The following is a 15,705-nucleotide window of genomic DNA, read 5'->3' as shown; positions in this document are numbered from 1 at the left end:
CATTGCGAAGCGTTAAAAAATAAAAACAAATTAATATTATTTTTAACGATACAAATTAAGGATCGGGCAACAACTAATTTATAAAGCTCATAGAAATATTATACATAAAGTATTCTAATAACCATTTCTTCTGCACATGATTTGATAGCGTGACGACTGCAACAGACGCCACACCACCGGTTGCCAGTCTGAAACGACAACAGTTCGCCAGTTTGCGGTGTACGACTAGTTGTTCCAGCGACGAAGGCAACGTAATTGAGTTCACTCCACTGGCGCCACTCGCTAGGCTAGACTCGTTGCACGAAATGGTACGCATTTCGAAATTTTATTATTTATTGTTTTATGTACTGCACACGTATATCATTATTGTTTTTATTGTAGTCGGGACTTAGGGACGCGATCGTACATCGTAGTGTGCCACCATCGGGACAGGGTGTTGGAGGTCGGTGGGTTATTTTTGTGGGGATGGTTAGGGTGTGAGTGGTTTAAGTCTCGAGACTTGTGGAAACGCGTTTTTATTGTTTTTTTCGTATTTCGATTTAGCACCGCGATCGTGGCCTTCATATTTATATGAATACACGACTGTTCCCTGCTTCGCGTCGGTACAATAAAACCAATATCGAATCGTTCGCCGACATTTTACGATATATTTTTCGTAAAATAATGACACGCGAAAAGCCAATGATCTTCGCTAGCTTTGTAAAACCTACACTGTCTGAACTGTCTGAAGTGTCGAACCCGTGTACGCCGAGGGCGTGAAAATAAAATGCAGCAGCAGACTTTGAAAACATTTTCTCAAACTACGGTAGTTTCGTACTTTTCATATTACAGTTTTAAACTTAAAACTTATAGTATAGCTGTAGGCGTATCTATACGAGCGAGATCAGCACGTCGACGCGAATTCTTCGGTGTACTGTTCGATCGGTCAACTCGTCTCGAGAAATTTAAAAACAAAAGATTATTATTTCTAAAACTATTATTATTGATTGTTATTCCCGCGAGAAAACGAATGTCAACGGACGTACAATACGAGTGTGAATTAAGACTCGTGCCGACCTTTATGATACTATCCTTTCGATTTTTGACAGGATACATCCGAGACGCAGAGTCGCACGAGCAGTACGACGGCCAGTCCAACGCACCAACAACAAGGGACCGGTTTCTAGCGTCAACACCCACTGACGAGGGCGCGATCATATATTCACGAGCTTGTTTTTGACTCTTCGTTTCTTTTTTGTTTTCTTTATTATTATTTTTTTTTTTACATAATTCACGAAAAGCTTTGCTCTCGAGTAAAATATACGTACATCCACTATAATAATATGTTGACATTTTTATTCGTAATCACACGTTTTTAAAGAAAAAAATAACAAAACAATATATTTAGTGTTATTTTTGTTAAAACTTATTTACGGTTTTTATATACGCTGTAAAAATAAAAAATAAAAGACGAATAATATTTTATAGGGGTTTTAGAAGATCGAATTTCATTTTAGATAGACAAGCGTTGACGGGGAATTATGTATCATTATATAATATTATATACTTGGTTTTTACTATGTAAACTACGAAATATTGAATTTTTATATATTTAATTTTAGGCATAATTTGCTTATTTTTTATCAATAGCAATTTTTAAAACACTGTTTGCTTTTTAGAAAGCCATTTGTACATTTTTTGTTTTTTAATAGTAAATATTTAATGTTCGTTTATTTATTATCTGTTCTATGTCATTGCCACTGAGCCCAGCTTCCAGTTATTTATCTGATACTCAATTATTTCGTTATTACCCGTCTATAAACTAAATATGCAATATTGTTTTAAATCAGGTCCGTGTTACTCTCAAACGCATTGAATTCTTCCTTTCCGTAATAATTGTGAATGTATTTTCCCGTTATTTATAGAAACTTTAAACCTCGCTTTTTATGTATCATTTTCCGGTATATTAATTGTGATTCTACAATGTTATGATATGCTAACAATTGTCTGTGCAATAATAATAATAACAATAATACTGATTGTTTATATCCACGTGCTCACGTTAATTATTGTAAAATTTTTACATTTTATATTTTTTAAGTAAACAAAAAAAAAAAATAATTATTAAAGAACACCAATATAATTCCTGTTACAATTTGTTTACCACCATCAATATTTTATTTTATATCGTTTTGTTATTATAAACTATTTATTAAAAACAATCAACTGTATTGTAGTTTTAAACAAACAAATTCCAAATTTGCAACGAGACGCAAAACAATTTATATAATGACTGTTGTACCAACTATTATCAATCGAAATAAACTGTAGAAAAATAAAACTTATTGATATTATTTTAATACATAATTTATCTCAAAAAGTATATACTTTAAGTTATTGATTTTGAAAAATTGAAAGTTTTCAACCATATAAGTACTAGAATGAAAATCTTATTCTTTGTTCAAAAATATTGAAAGGAATAATATTTATTAATTATTGATAGGTATACTTAGAATTTTGATGTACTTAAGTATACAAGTATATAATAATTTATTTAAACTATTATAAGTTAACTAATTACATTAAAAGATCCTGTATCAGGGTTACAGTTTTTTACTTGCAAATAATATTATAATATTCTAAAATTAATAATGTATAAACATATACTTATTTCGTATTCGTAGACTCATTGTGTACTCGTAAAATAAAATATTTTATTTTTACTAAACAAAATACGCCATTGCGTATATTCGATAGAGATACAAATAATGAGAGTATACCTTAAAGTAGGTATAATAAAATGAAAATGATATAAAAAGTCATATCAGCCATAAATTATTTTTAATTACTCGAACATTTTTTTAAATTTTAATATACAAATTTTAATTATCAATTATATACGTATTATGTAATGGTACCTATATACTTTTTGACTGCTTAGTATTATTATATTAAAATTTATTGCCATTTTACTTTAAATTAACATTTTATTTCTTCTCAATATTTTGTTTATATTTATATCTATTATATTAAAGTTTAGATAAGCTGTTAGGTAAAACTTAAAAATAAGACTGGATAAAATGTATTAGGAATTCATAAATTACATTATTTATTATATTGGTTAATAAATTGTGATTTAAGAAAAATAGTAAAAATGATATTTAACATATTATTATAATAAAACATATTATTATTACTATTTAACGATTATTATTATTATCACTTTGTCTAAATGTATTATTTATTTTTAATCTGTGGCTGCCTTATTTTTTTTTTAATTAATTAAAAGAAAATATCTTAAATTAGGATAAATATTTTAAGTCAAATATTGATAAAGGTATACTGGATGAAATCATGTTTCATACAACATGCGTATAACAAATTTAGTTATTTTTAAAATACTCAATAAAAGTGTGTTTATGTTGATCACATTAAATAGTTTTCCGAGAAACAAACAGCTTTACATTTTATTATGTAACTAAAATTACTGTAAATAACTATAATACTAAATATCCACTGTCCAAGTATTATACACATTTATTTTATGAAGGTATCAATTTATTCAATTTATTAAATCAACGAATTTCAATAAAATACTATCTATTTAAAAAATCAAAATGTTAAATGTTATAATGTTGAATTGCAATAGTAATAACAAAAATAGTTAGGTATATGATATAGTGAGATATTTTAGACACTAGAAAGTTGGCTATAAATTATTAATTATATGTATCAGATTGTACATTTTCCATATGTATGGTGCTAAATTTTACATTTAAGATAGAAAAATAGCTGGAAAAAATTGAAACGTAAAGAAGTCAGGAGTCATGACAATTTAGTTAGATTACAAATTAATATGCGACTTAATTTAATTTAATTAACTGACTTCATTAGACCGACTAAACAACTGTCAAATTATAATACTAATTGAAGTATAGATATTAAACTCTATGAACATTATTATCATTATTAAATATTATTATAACAATACGCAAAGCCGCAGAGGCCACCTACGACGATGTTAATTATGTACCGTTTTCGGTACCAGCATTAATAGCAGTTCGCAAAAACATCCATGTGCGTTTTTGAACTGCAATATAGTTTCCTCGACAGAAAGCAAACGCGATAGGGGTGTAATAGCTTCCCGCCAGGATTCCTGGTCTCAAAATATACCAAGTAAGTATAACGTGTATTTTATAATGAAATTGAAATATTTTTCAGAAATTATACATAGTATATTAAACAATTTTAATGCAATGCGCGGGTATTAAATGTCTAACATAATATAGTAGTGCTATAGCTATAATATTTTATTTAATAGATAAATTAATAGGTATAATAACATATATAAATGAAATTGCTGCGATAGAAAAAAATAAAATTAATTTATTGCAATTTAATTAGGTAACTTACATCTGCTTCTGTGTTAAATAAATATATATTGTTAAATATTATTCATAAGTACATGCAATAATATAAACTAAACATTACGTCAACTATATAGACTAATACAATTATTAGACCATTATAAATTGTCCAATAACCAAAGATACATTTAAGAGAAATAATTAAATTACTTTGTGCATCAATATATATAGTTGTCTTAATGGTAGTGGTTTTTTTCATGTAGAAAATACACGAAATATACCCAATTTAAACATTTTATTGAATAAACAAATTACTATTTCTTATGTTTTTCTCATTCATTTTTAAAATATTTAAAGAGATAAAAATAATGATAATAAATGATTTGTTAACATACTATTCATATTACAATAAAATCCGAATAAAAGATGAAATACATAATAATTAGTTGAGACTAGAGATAAATAAGTAAATGTTTATTCAGTTATATGTTGTATAGTTGTCACGTTAAACTTAATGTCTATCCATCTACGTCGATTTTATGATAAACTTTGTAAATGTTAAAAGTTTTAATAAGTTATTTAGTTCTCACAATTATATCTACGAAAAGTTTAGAATGCAAGTGAATACATGTTATAATATAACTAAAGGTTTGTTTTAGTTTATAAACATGGTACTATGTGCAACAATTTCTTGTTAAGTTTTTCATAATATAAGTACCTCGAATAGTTTAACGAGATAAAATATTTGAGCGACTTACTTAAAAAAATATCACACAAGATATCATGTTATCATGTGCAAACTCTATTAATTTATTTTAAAGCGAAAAACAAATACAAATTAAACTAGCTGTGAGTATACGAACAAAATATTTATTGTAAAGATTTGTGTTTTGTAACAATACATATATTATTTGTAGGCAGAGTTGTATAATAGTTGTCAAGTTAAATCAAACAAACTAAAGAGGTTTCCATAAAGTATACTAAAAGTTATGAAGTAAATTTATAATCAGTTATAATTATAATACTCATAATACATATTATATATTTAATATATTTATAATATATAGGTATATTTTAATCAACTTATGCTAGAAATTAAATGTTATGTATTTACAGGTTTGGTTCTAATTATTGAATTAATATAATGCAAAGCTCGGATATTAATAACAATATAATAATATGCCATTAAATGTTATTAAGATTTAAAACAGTTTCATACTTATATGTTTAATGTGTTTTAAATCATCTAACTATATATCTGATTAGCCTCTAGAAAATTAAAATAAATGGATTCGTCAATTATTCTTTTGGTAAAACTAATACAAAGTATTTCCTTTTCTAAATTTACTGTTTAGATAATATATTGTAAATTATTATACGCAGAGTATATTACCAAATTGCTTTCTCTATCAAGCCGATTTATGTTACGGATGTATTTTCATATCATAATAACTTATATTATAAAAGTGTGAATTCAATTACATTGCTACCGCGACAGTGGTAAAATGCAATTGGACATAATTTACTATACTGTGGTATACGTAATATATATATATGTTTAAGCCTTTACTATTGAGTATAATTTATTATGCTATAATATATCATAATAGTATTGTTTATTTTTAAGTATTAAACGTTTTGAATATATAAATGATATTTTTTTCATGTATATGTACAATGCAGTATTTATCAATAGATGTTTTTTATTTTTACTTTATCTTCAATTTTAATTATACATAAAGTAATTATCTGCTTGTTAAGTTTATTTTAAACTACAAATTGTATAAATGTCCAATCCCAATTTTAAAATCATCATGAAAATTGGTTACGAAGTTTTTCCAAATGGTTGAAAACACTATTTTCACACATTAATTCAGACATTATTATACATAAAACCATTAATACATATAAGAATTTGAGGACAACTAAAGATATTTTAGTGATTCTGGGCATTTATTTTTCTAATTATTGATTGCCATACACAATAATACTATGTCATTAATATATTTATTTTATGTTTATTTTAATTTAAAATAAGTTATTTATTCATTCTAGTTATTTTTATAATAGTATGAATTATATTATAGATAATATACTGCATGAGTATGTGTGGTTTTAAAAAATTGCACCCAGAAGCAGATCTTTACACTGTCAACCAAATTTTGTTTTTGCTAAATTCGCATTTTTTCAATATTTTATTGAGAGTAAAATTACGCTGGTTCATTGTAAATATTTATATTTATTTATTCTATATACAGAAGTATATGTTTTATGCTTAAGTTACGTTAGAATTTCAATCATTTTTATTATTTCAATGTATAGCGTCATATTAACACTATACTTAATACGTATATTATAATATGTTAGTATAACGTTCTCAAGCGTCAAGCCTTTAGGTATCCTTGTATACGTGGTGATTTTTAAGCACTCTAAAACTATTGTTATGCTTAAACTAAACATTTATTTAAATATTCTGATTTATGGAATTTTTAATACATAAATACATTTACAGCATAATTTAAGGATATAAAGTGGAGAAAAGTGATCACGTTGGCCATAATATCTGTTTTTTATTCTGATCGTATAAACTTATGTACACACTACGTAAACATTATTTGCAATTTATTTAAAAACCAGTTGTATACACTAAATGCGTTATAGTATCTTGTCGATAAATTATAAAATTATATTTATATTTATATATACACTATACAGGTGACATTCTCATAATAAGTTGATAGTATAACCATAACAGGTGCATAAGCTCAACTTATAATGTTGGCAAAAGTTTGAAAAATTCCAGAGTAACCTAAGAGTATTCAACAAAAAAAGATTGAAATTTATTACTCGAATAAAGTTTGATAACGTTAAGTTGAGGTTTTGGAATAAAGTCACCAGAAGTAAAAGTAAAGGTTTTCTGTCCTGTAAGATTAGGCGAAATCATGAAATTTTCTTACAATATCTAACAAATATAATTTGTTTGTAATCCATATGTTTATATTGCCATGGTTATACTAAACTTTATGAAGGATTAAATTATTAATATACATTGTACTTCTTACTTTGATATCGTGTTCATAAGTCATTATCTTTGGGAAACAAGCATCTAAATGGTTAGGTATTAGGTTAGACTCAAAAATAGCTGATATGTATATGTAAACAAGATTTATTTCGCAAGAATTTCGTTGTACAATTTAACACTCCGCACTGATTAACGATGGCGTGAACACAATTTGATTCAGATTTTAAAATCGTTGAGAATCAAAAGGTGCGATTGAGGTTGAATCAGGTCGATTATCATTTTAAGACTGGCTAACAGAAAACATCGTGGTAATACTTGCTCGTGAATAACATGTATCACACCTAATAAACTGATGAGAATTTTACCATCGACTGTGTGATTACAGGTATACAGCTTTGACTGTAGTACACTATAAGTCTACAAAGTCTGTAACTAAAGAAAAAATTTGACCAACAAATTCCTAACCCTGCGGTTTATTGAATATTCGCTTTCGGGTGACCGAACATGGATGTCATAAATCAGACACATAGAAGAACACAATTATTATCGGTATTTTTATCAGCATACACTTAATCGGTTGGTTCTCAATCAAACCATGATATTGGTGAGTATGGATTAATCTATGGGTATGTAATGCGGTAAAATAAATTCCAACGGAATAAATAGTACGTACATTTCGAACTGAGAATGACAGGTGAAGATAAGACCTATGTCATGTCACCTATATTATTCAAAGATTCCTTTATGTTAGTTATAGGTTATTCGTCCGCTTTGAGATGGGTTAGGTTAGGCGAATTATATAAACGATTAAAAAAATACAACAAATCGCACCATTTGAATATAATATCTCATGTGTGCACAAATAATATTGAAAACTATAAAGTTGAATGGAAAATAAAATATAAGTTTCAGTAAAAGTCCATCAACGTAGCGCCAGCTAGCGTCGAAAGTGAGCTTTATGTTCAGAAATGTTTACTACGACGACGGTAGATTCGACAGATAACGCTGCTTTTATTTTACAGGAACAGATTTTTTGGTATCGAGTAAAAGTTACCACCAATCTCATTATTATTTACAAGACTAGAATATTATTAGCTATACATTTATTTTTGAACTATTAAACTATTAATTGTTAAGGATAACACTTTATAAAAAGTAAAGTATAATCAATTAAAATAAATAAATTAAGATTTCAAATCATAACATAAAGCAACTATCTATATAATCCAGGTTATTAGTTATTAGTGGTTGCAATAAAATTAAGTGTACTGATTGTAAGTTGGTTTAACATTACTCTTTACACACATTCTATAACTATTGGTTATTTCGATATAACATTTTGTCTTAATTAAATTATGACTGGACTAATAATTAATGTATTGGTTTTAAAATCGTATTGTATTTTATTTATCAATTTTTTATGCCTATCGTCACTTATTGGAAAACAAAAATATTTAACAAACGTCAAATTTCAACTTAATCTTTTGCAGAAGCTGGTTTCTAGTAGAAAATTAAATCTAGTTAGCAGATCAACATCCCGTTAAAAACTGTTTTAGTATGCAATGATTTATCTTGCAAAATTTAAATTTAACAAATGCTTTTCAGTGACAGATATGTTAAATGAGGAGGTTAACTCAACACTTTTATTCAGTAGTGCGACTTCCCCGATTTTTGAATTAAAATTTAATCGATTTTTTTCTCGTTTATCTAAGTTATTTGACTCTTGCATACATTATTTATCTATCTTCAACTAATTATTTAAAATATTAAAATGAAAAAGTATCATTCCATCACGGTTGTTATGCATTATATACTTTTTAAGTATTTGCACCATTGGTCTGCTTTAAGGTGACCAATTTAACTATAAAAACTCATTATTTCAAAAAACGTTTCAAAATAAATGTATGCACACGTGGTCATGTTTCTGAGTGTAATTTTATAAATAATATAACATTCTAAATATAAAATATGATTTGGCCGTAACTTGACCACAGTGATATCTATAATTTTTCTACGATTCAAAGATACACTGCATTAAACTTAGTTTATTTTTATCTAGGGGCACAAACATGATTTCAAAAATATTACGGAAAACGATAAGAATATCCTAAAATAATAACATCATCTCCACGGTTCAATGTTAAGGGTTTGGAATTCATGGTTATTTCAGTGCATTATACAATATAGAGCAGGTAAGCAGGTCTACCGGTCTCCACAGGGGTCCGCTATACGGTACATAATATTACATAATGTATGTAAATATTTTGTAACCATAACCCGTCGCAGAGGCCATGGTTTGAACATCTCGACGAGTCTACCGGGATGACAACACGCGAGTTCCGACGAGATCCAAAAAACTTCTGATTCAAGCGGTCATCGCGCAAGTCTAGGGGCTCCGCAGTCATAACAACACAGGCGCGCGCTTCCCGCCGTCGCTGACGTCGTATCGCCCTCCGACCCAAAAAACTACCCCACCACATTGCTACCCTCCTAAAGCCCTCCTAGGCGACGCGAACGACACATTCGTGGCAGTATTACGGTGATCGCAGTGGTACGACGTACGGTCGTCGACATGGACGCGAAGCCCACGGATCACCGAAAGTCCAAACGTGAATTACGATACGCCGAATCTCAACTACGGAATCTCAATACGAAAATCGTAAGTGTTCAGCTCTGTCTGTCTGTTATTTTCGCTCTTTCACTTTACTGTAAACTTCGTGATAATGTTTGCCCCCCCCCCCCCCAAAAAAAAGAGACGATTGCCTGCTACTTCACTGTTACACATCATAATAATACATGTATTTTGTATATTAAGTAATACAAAATATAAGATACCGTGAGAATGTCTCATATATAGTTGTACATACATTTAATCGTACACCCACATATACGATACTGTAATTGATCAACATTCTCGATCATGTATTATAATATAAAAATAATAATATACACGGCTGAATAACTAGAGCTTTGTCTATTATAATATAGAATTTTACAGACCAAAAACATGTTTACATCGTAAAAATATAATTCAAGTTCTAAAAATAATAATAATAAAAATATAAATGAATAAATAATTAATATTTCATTGATTTGATTTTGAATTAAAAGTATACGAATATTCATAAACACAATCAAAGTCTCTATATAAGACAATAAGTTCCGTAGATTTTTTATTTAAATATATTGATGGTTGGTACATAAAATATAATTACAAAATAAAAATTAATATGTTATATATTATATTATAATAACAGATTATGTTAGATGAAAAATAATTTCTATCTTTTAGTACATAGGTACATAACAATTGATTGAAATAGATTATCTAAATAATTTCCATTAATTTAAGCTTAATTCGCAAAGTTATTTTTTCTACCAAAATAAACCCCTAAACATTAAATTGGTCTTATGGTTAAGTTTACTTAGAAATTGTTGATAAAATGGGATAAAATAGTGTTGATATGATTGTTTAGAAAAATATTTACATTTTTAGTTTTATTTAAAAACTTTTACATTATTCCGTAGTATTTTTTACTAAAATACAATTTTTTTTTCATCAACAATAGTTTGTGAATAAACAAAACAGTTGTTATAAAAATGAATAGATAATAAACTTTTTAAAATAAGTTTTATATATATAACTCTGTATAACTCTATCATGGTTTACACAAATATTTAGCATATTTATTACAATATTTCGGTAAAGATATTTCATGTTTTTGTACAAAAAAATTAAAAATGGAATTTTAGCATAACAATGATTTCCTTTATACAGGTAATTTAAGATTTATGTATACCTAACTAGAAATTAAAATTAAAAAAAAATTTTGTTTTTTATCAGCAGTATTGAAAGTTGTATGAATAATTAATTTTAACAAAAACATTTTGATTGACGATCAATGACTATTTAATATAATACGGATATAAATCATCGTCAAGTATAGCTTATACTAAGTATTAGAAACCTACAAAGAAAAAAAAATACTAAATACATACGTTATAAATTTAAGACGTCTCCCATTAAATAATAATGTTACGTAGCAATTCTACTCAAACAGCATTAAATACATAAAATATTAATACGACGAAAAAAAGGAAACTAATAACGTTGTTTACTTGTATACGATGTAATCACGTTATACGTTGTTAGATTTGAGAATATAAATCGGGATTTATTTTAAGATAAGCATAAGAAAAACAATTTACACTTTATTGATTATAGTTAACTAGTGTAGGAAGTTATAAACTTCAAACTTGTAATACAATTTGAATGAAAATTATAAAAGCTATTTATGTTACACAAACTTCAAGATTAATTTTTATTATTTTTTGTTTAATTATTCAATATTAGACTAAATAATAACAAATTATAAATACGTATCAAATATTCTCAAAAACTATCCAAGATTCACTATCATTTGAACAACTGGTATTTTAATCAGATTAATTTAGTATATATGAATTTTACTACACAATTTAAATTGTATTTTCTTGAAACGTTTATTTACGAATAACTTATAGTTGCAGTTTAGTTAAATTTAACTATAATTTATCGAACTGATAGAATCCTAAACTAACACAAACTCTATTTAACATATAAAATGTATCATGCGTCTAATTTTAAATTATATCGGGACTTTATTGACAAGGTTGTGATACCCTGTAAATATTTATACAATATTTATTTTAAACTCGTATTTTTATAAATAAAGATATCTAGTTTTGATAATTTAATTGAAGGGACTTATATTTTTAATGTTATTATATAATTTTATAATTATTACTCTAAAATCAAAATCAACTAAATAAGAGTCAAATTAAACTTTATCATTAACAGTTAATACATATTTTTTTCATTCTAATAACAACAATAATAATGATAATAAGTCAAACTAGATAATAGTATGTCAAAAACTGTTAGATTATCAACGTTTAATATACACACACTTATTTATATCTTACAATTGCATTTTAAATTTCCCTCATTCAGTTAAAATTACTATACAAATAAATAAATATAGGTTTGTCTAAAGTAAACATTGATATTTATAAAAATACAAATTTAACCGTGTGAGTACTATGTACGTATTGTACGTGTACTAACAAAGTTAAAATATTGAAATGTTCCTATACCTAAATGTATATTTAGGGACCTCCTAGCTTGTCAACTAAGTCCCAATTCAATCCAACATAATCCCGATAAAAAAAATGTATTGTTGTATTATGAAAGAATGATCACACTGTATATTATAATATTTTTATGAGTAGTACTAATAACTTATAATGTAATATTCTGGCATTGTTACAAATATAAAATCCATTTTTATGCGTGTATAAAATACTTGTAAATTTTATTAGGTACACTACATTGATTTAGTTTTATAATGTCTATTGTTCTGCATAAAAAATTATTGCAATGGAATATTAAAAAGTTCAGTAATATTACATTTTTAATTTAACTAAATCAAACTATCAAAATCTAAAAATTATAGTATTAAATCACTATTTTTATTTTATAAAATTCATTATATTACAAATTATATGTTTGGTAAAACTTTATATAGGTACATAATATAATAAATATTCTAATAGTGTTAGTTCAAATTTAAATTTAAAACTGTTAAACGTGGTTTATATATTACATAATATGATATATTATTTATATTATTGTCTATAAATATCATATATATTTTAAAACCCTACAATAGCTATCAGAACATTGCTAAATATGGCCATCGAACTGTTCAAAAAGTCTGATACTCTGATTAAACAAAATATAAAATTGCCAATACAATCACCATATATTTTTCAGTAAAATAAAGTGAGGATCATTGAAACATGATATATATTTGATTAATTATATACCTACTTGTATGGTTTACAAAAGTTTTTGAAACTAAATCAATTTACCAAAATATTTTTATTAGTTTACCTAGTACGTTCGAATAAATTACCAAATAATAAACATATATCATTTATGAATAAATATTTATCAGTTATATTACAGTTACACTTAATATTTTAAATTAAAATTTCTTATACATAATCAAAATATATATTATAATACTTATAAGTATATAAGTATATAGCACACAAAGGCTACTCTTCAAAGAACCTATTAAAAGTTTCATATACTCATTTTATAAGTATCTTATTAGTATACGACATAATATCTACGTATACTAGTTTTAATTATTATTATTATAAATAATTTCAAGTTAAGTTTAGCAAGTTGTGTGAAAATAAATGAGAATTTAAGTATAATTTAATTTTTGAAAATACCTTATCAATATTTAAGCTAAAATTATAATTTCAACTAATTGTTTACTAAAAATATTATAATCAATATTTTTTGCAAATCTCTTCAGTACAAATTTCATTTAAATAAAAATAAAATATGATAACTTTTAACTATAGTTCTATGTACATTTTTTTTAGTGTTCAAGAATTTTTCAGCTGAAATATATTTACTTTTTAACCTTACACTATCTTTAAACATCTTCTTGACATAGTGTTGTTCATTGTCAAACATTTGGAAACTGTCAGACCAAATTTTTTAGCTTTTTTCGTGTTTTAACACATCGTAACACTATTTATTTTTTTATTAAACTGCACCACAAGACGCGTGTTTCTTTTATGATTTTTAAAAAGCATTTTTTCTGATTGTTCAATAGATGGTTATCTATAATATTAACAAAATATTTCAAACAAATTTCGGTTATTGCATTTTTCTGCTGAGTCCATAAATTAATATTGTTATTTTTATGTATCTAACTCTTTATTTGTGTTTTCGATTTCACAAGGTTAGTTCCAACCCTATTTTAACTTAAAATAATTTAGTATGAATGGACAGCGTTCAGGCATACAGTTTTTTAATTTAAAAAAGATTTCTAAATTTATAGTTATTTAAATTGAATTAAACATAAAGATTAAATTTAAACATGTAATTTTTTAAATTTTTTTAATATACAAAGTATTTATACTTATTTATGTAAACAAATGAATTATTCACAAAATGCATTGTTTAAAATTGAATAAATCATTAAAAATGTATAACTTATATTGAATAAGAAGTAATCTATGTATTTTTATATTGTTTAGATATTATGACAGTATTTCCTTTTCTCTATTGTTTATCTTTTAAAAATGTAAACTAATTGTAAAATAATTTTTACTTTAAAATATAGTGGTAAATTAGTTTTAAAACTTGTTTAAAAAATAAATAATGTATGAGGAAGAAGATAATAAAAGATAAGTAATTTATTTATATAAAAAAATTATTCAAATATTTTGATATTTTTACTTGTAATATGTTTTAAAGGTAATTCATTGTTCTGAATTAATTATGGTTTTTCAAAACTAAACTTAAGTTTTATCATATTTTGAATTTTTCGTCTAGATTAATTCATTTCTCATAAGGTTTTAAAATTGTATAGGTATTACGTTTTTAAAGCTATAACTTATTTATAATATTTTCTCTAAAAATATGAATCTTATTTTGCAATGATATGGATACAAAAAATTAAAATAATGGGTTTGAAAGTATAATAAATGAGTATATTTTTAGTAATGTGATATTGAGGGGTAGATTGTGAATATATTAACATTTAGTTTAATGTTATACTGTAATGGCATAATTATACTCAATTTATTTTTATGATTCACATTTTTTGAAGTTAAACAGATTCAGTGGAATTAAATACAAAATTATGTTTTTATCTAAAAATAAAACACAATTTCAATCACTTAGGTATACATTTTTAGATTCCTTTTCACATAGTAATTGTAAACAGTGGACAATACAATATATTATATAATGCACTAGATAGCAGTAGATCGTAACAAATAATATTTGAATTGAATAAATAGTATCTTATATATTTTTTTAAATTAAGGTCTTGAATCAGATAGTTAATGAAATAACTAAAACGTGTAGGTAATATATAGTTTTCATAATTTAACTATAATATTCGTAGTTAATTCATAAAATAACGAAATTCAATACTTAAACTGTAACATGTATACGAGTGTGTATTATAATATTACAGTATTATAAATATGTTAGATTTCAGAATGATAATAATAAAACATCTATTATATGATTGTATAATACAGTTTTAAAAATTTTAAAAAGTAAACAAACGTTCTTTTCAACTAAACATTATAACTAATATACATGGGTTGTCATATACAATATAAATTTTAGATACAACCGAGATCACTTGACATTGATTAGCACCAGAGAACATTGCTACCTGGGGGGTCGGGTCTAAATCCATACTGTTATACCTTCTACCACGGAGGATGTGGGGGATTGCCAATAATTTGATGTGA

General features: G+C 25.6%; 2 protein-coding genes across 11 annotated transcripts in view; both read left to right on the top strand.

Moving 5' to 3' along the window:
* LOC114119494 (potassium voltage-gated channel subfamily H member 2) overlaps window positions 1-2,201 on the top strand; it is a 119,448-nt gene extending 117,247 nt beyond the window's left edge. For all 10 annotated transcript variants that reach the window (XM_027981058.2, XM_027981063.2, XM_027981064.2 and 7 more), the window contains 2 exons: window positions 149-308; window positions 1,089-2,201. In XM_027981058.2, coding sequence (XP_027836859.2) covers window positions 149-308; window positions 1,089-1,166 — 238 coding nt within the window. In that variant the 3' untranslated portion in view covers window positions 1,167-2,201. The remainder of the gene's footprint in view (window positions 1-148; window positions 309-1,088) is intronic.
* A 7,500-nt stretch (window positions 2,202-9,701) lies between these two features.
* Window positions 9,702-15,705, top strand: part of LOC114119501 (uncharacterized) — a 43,013-nt gene continuing 37,009 nt past the window's right edge. Inside the window, exon 1 of the mRNA XM_027981076.2 lies at window positions 9,702-10,027. Within this exon, the coding sequence (XP_027836877.2) occupies window positions 9,941-10,027 (87 nt within the window). The 5' untranslated portion in view covers window positions 9,702-9,940. The remainder of the gene's footprint in view (window positions 10,028-15,705) is intronic.

The sequence above is a fragment of the Aphis gossypii genome, chromosome 1 (assembly GCF_020184175.1).
Source record: "Aphis gossypii isolate Hap1 chromosome 1, ASM2018417v2, whole genome shotgun sequence".
NCBI classification, from domain to species: Eukaryota; Metazoa; Arthropoda; class Insecta; order Hemiptera; family Aphididae; genus Aphis; species Aphis gossypii.
Note: the sequence above shows the minus strand (reverse complement) of the source record. Positions and strands in the feature narration are given on the sequence as shown.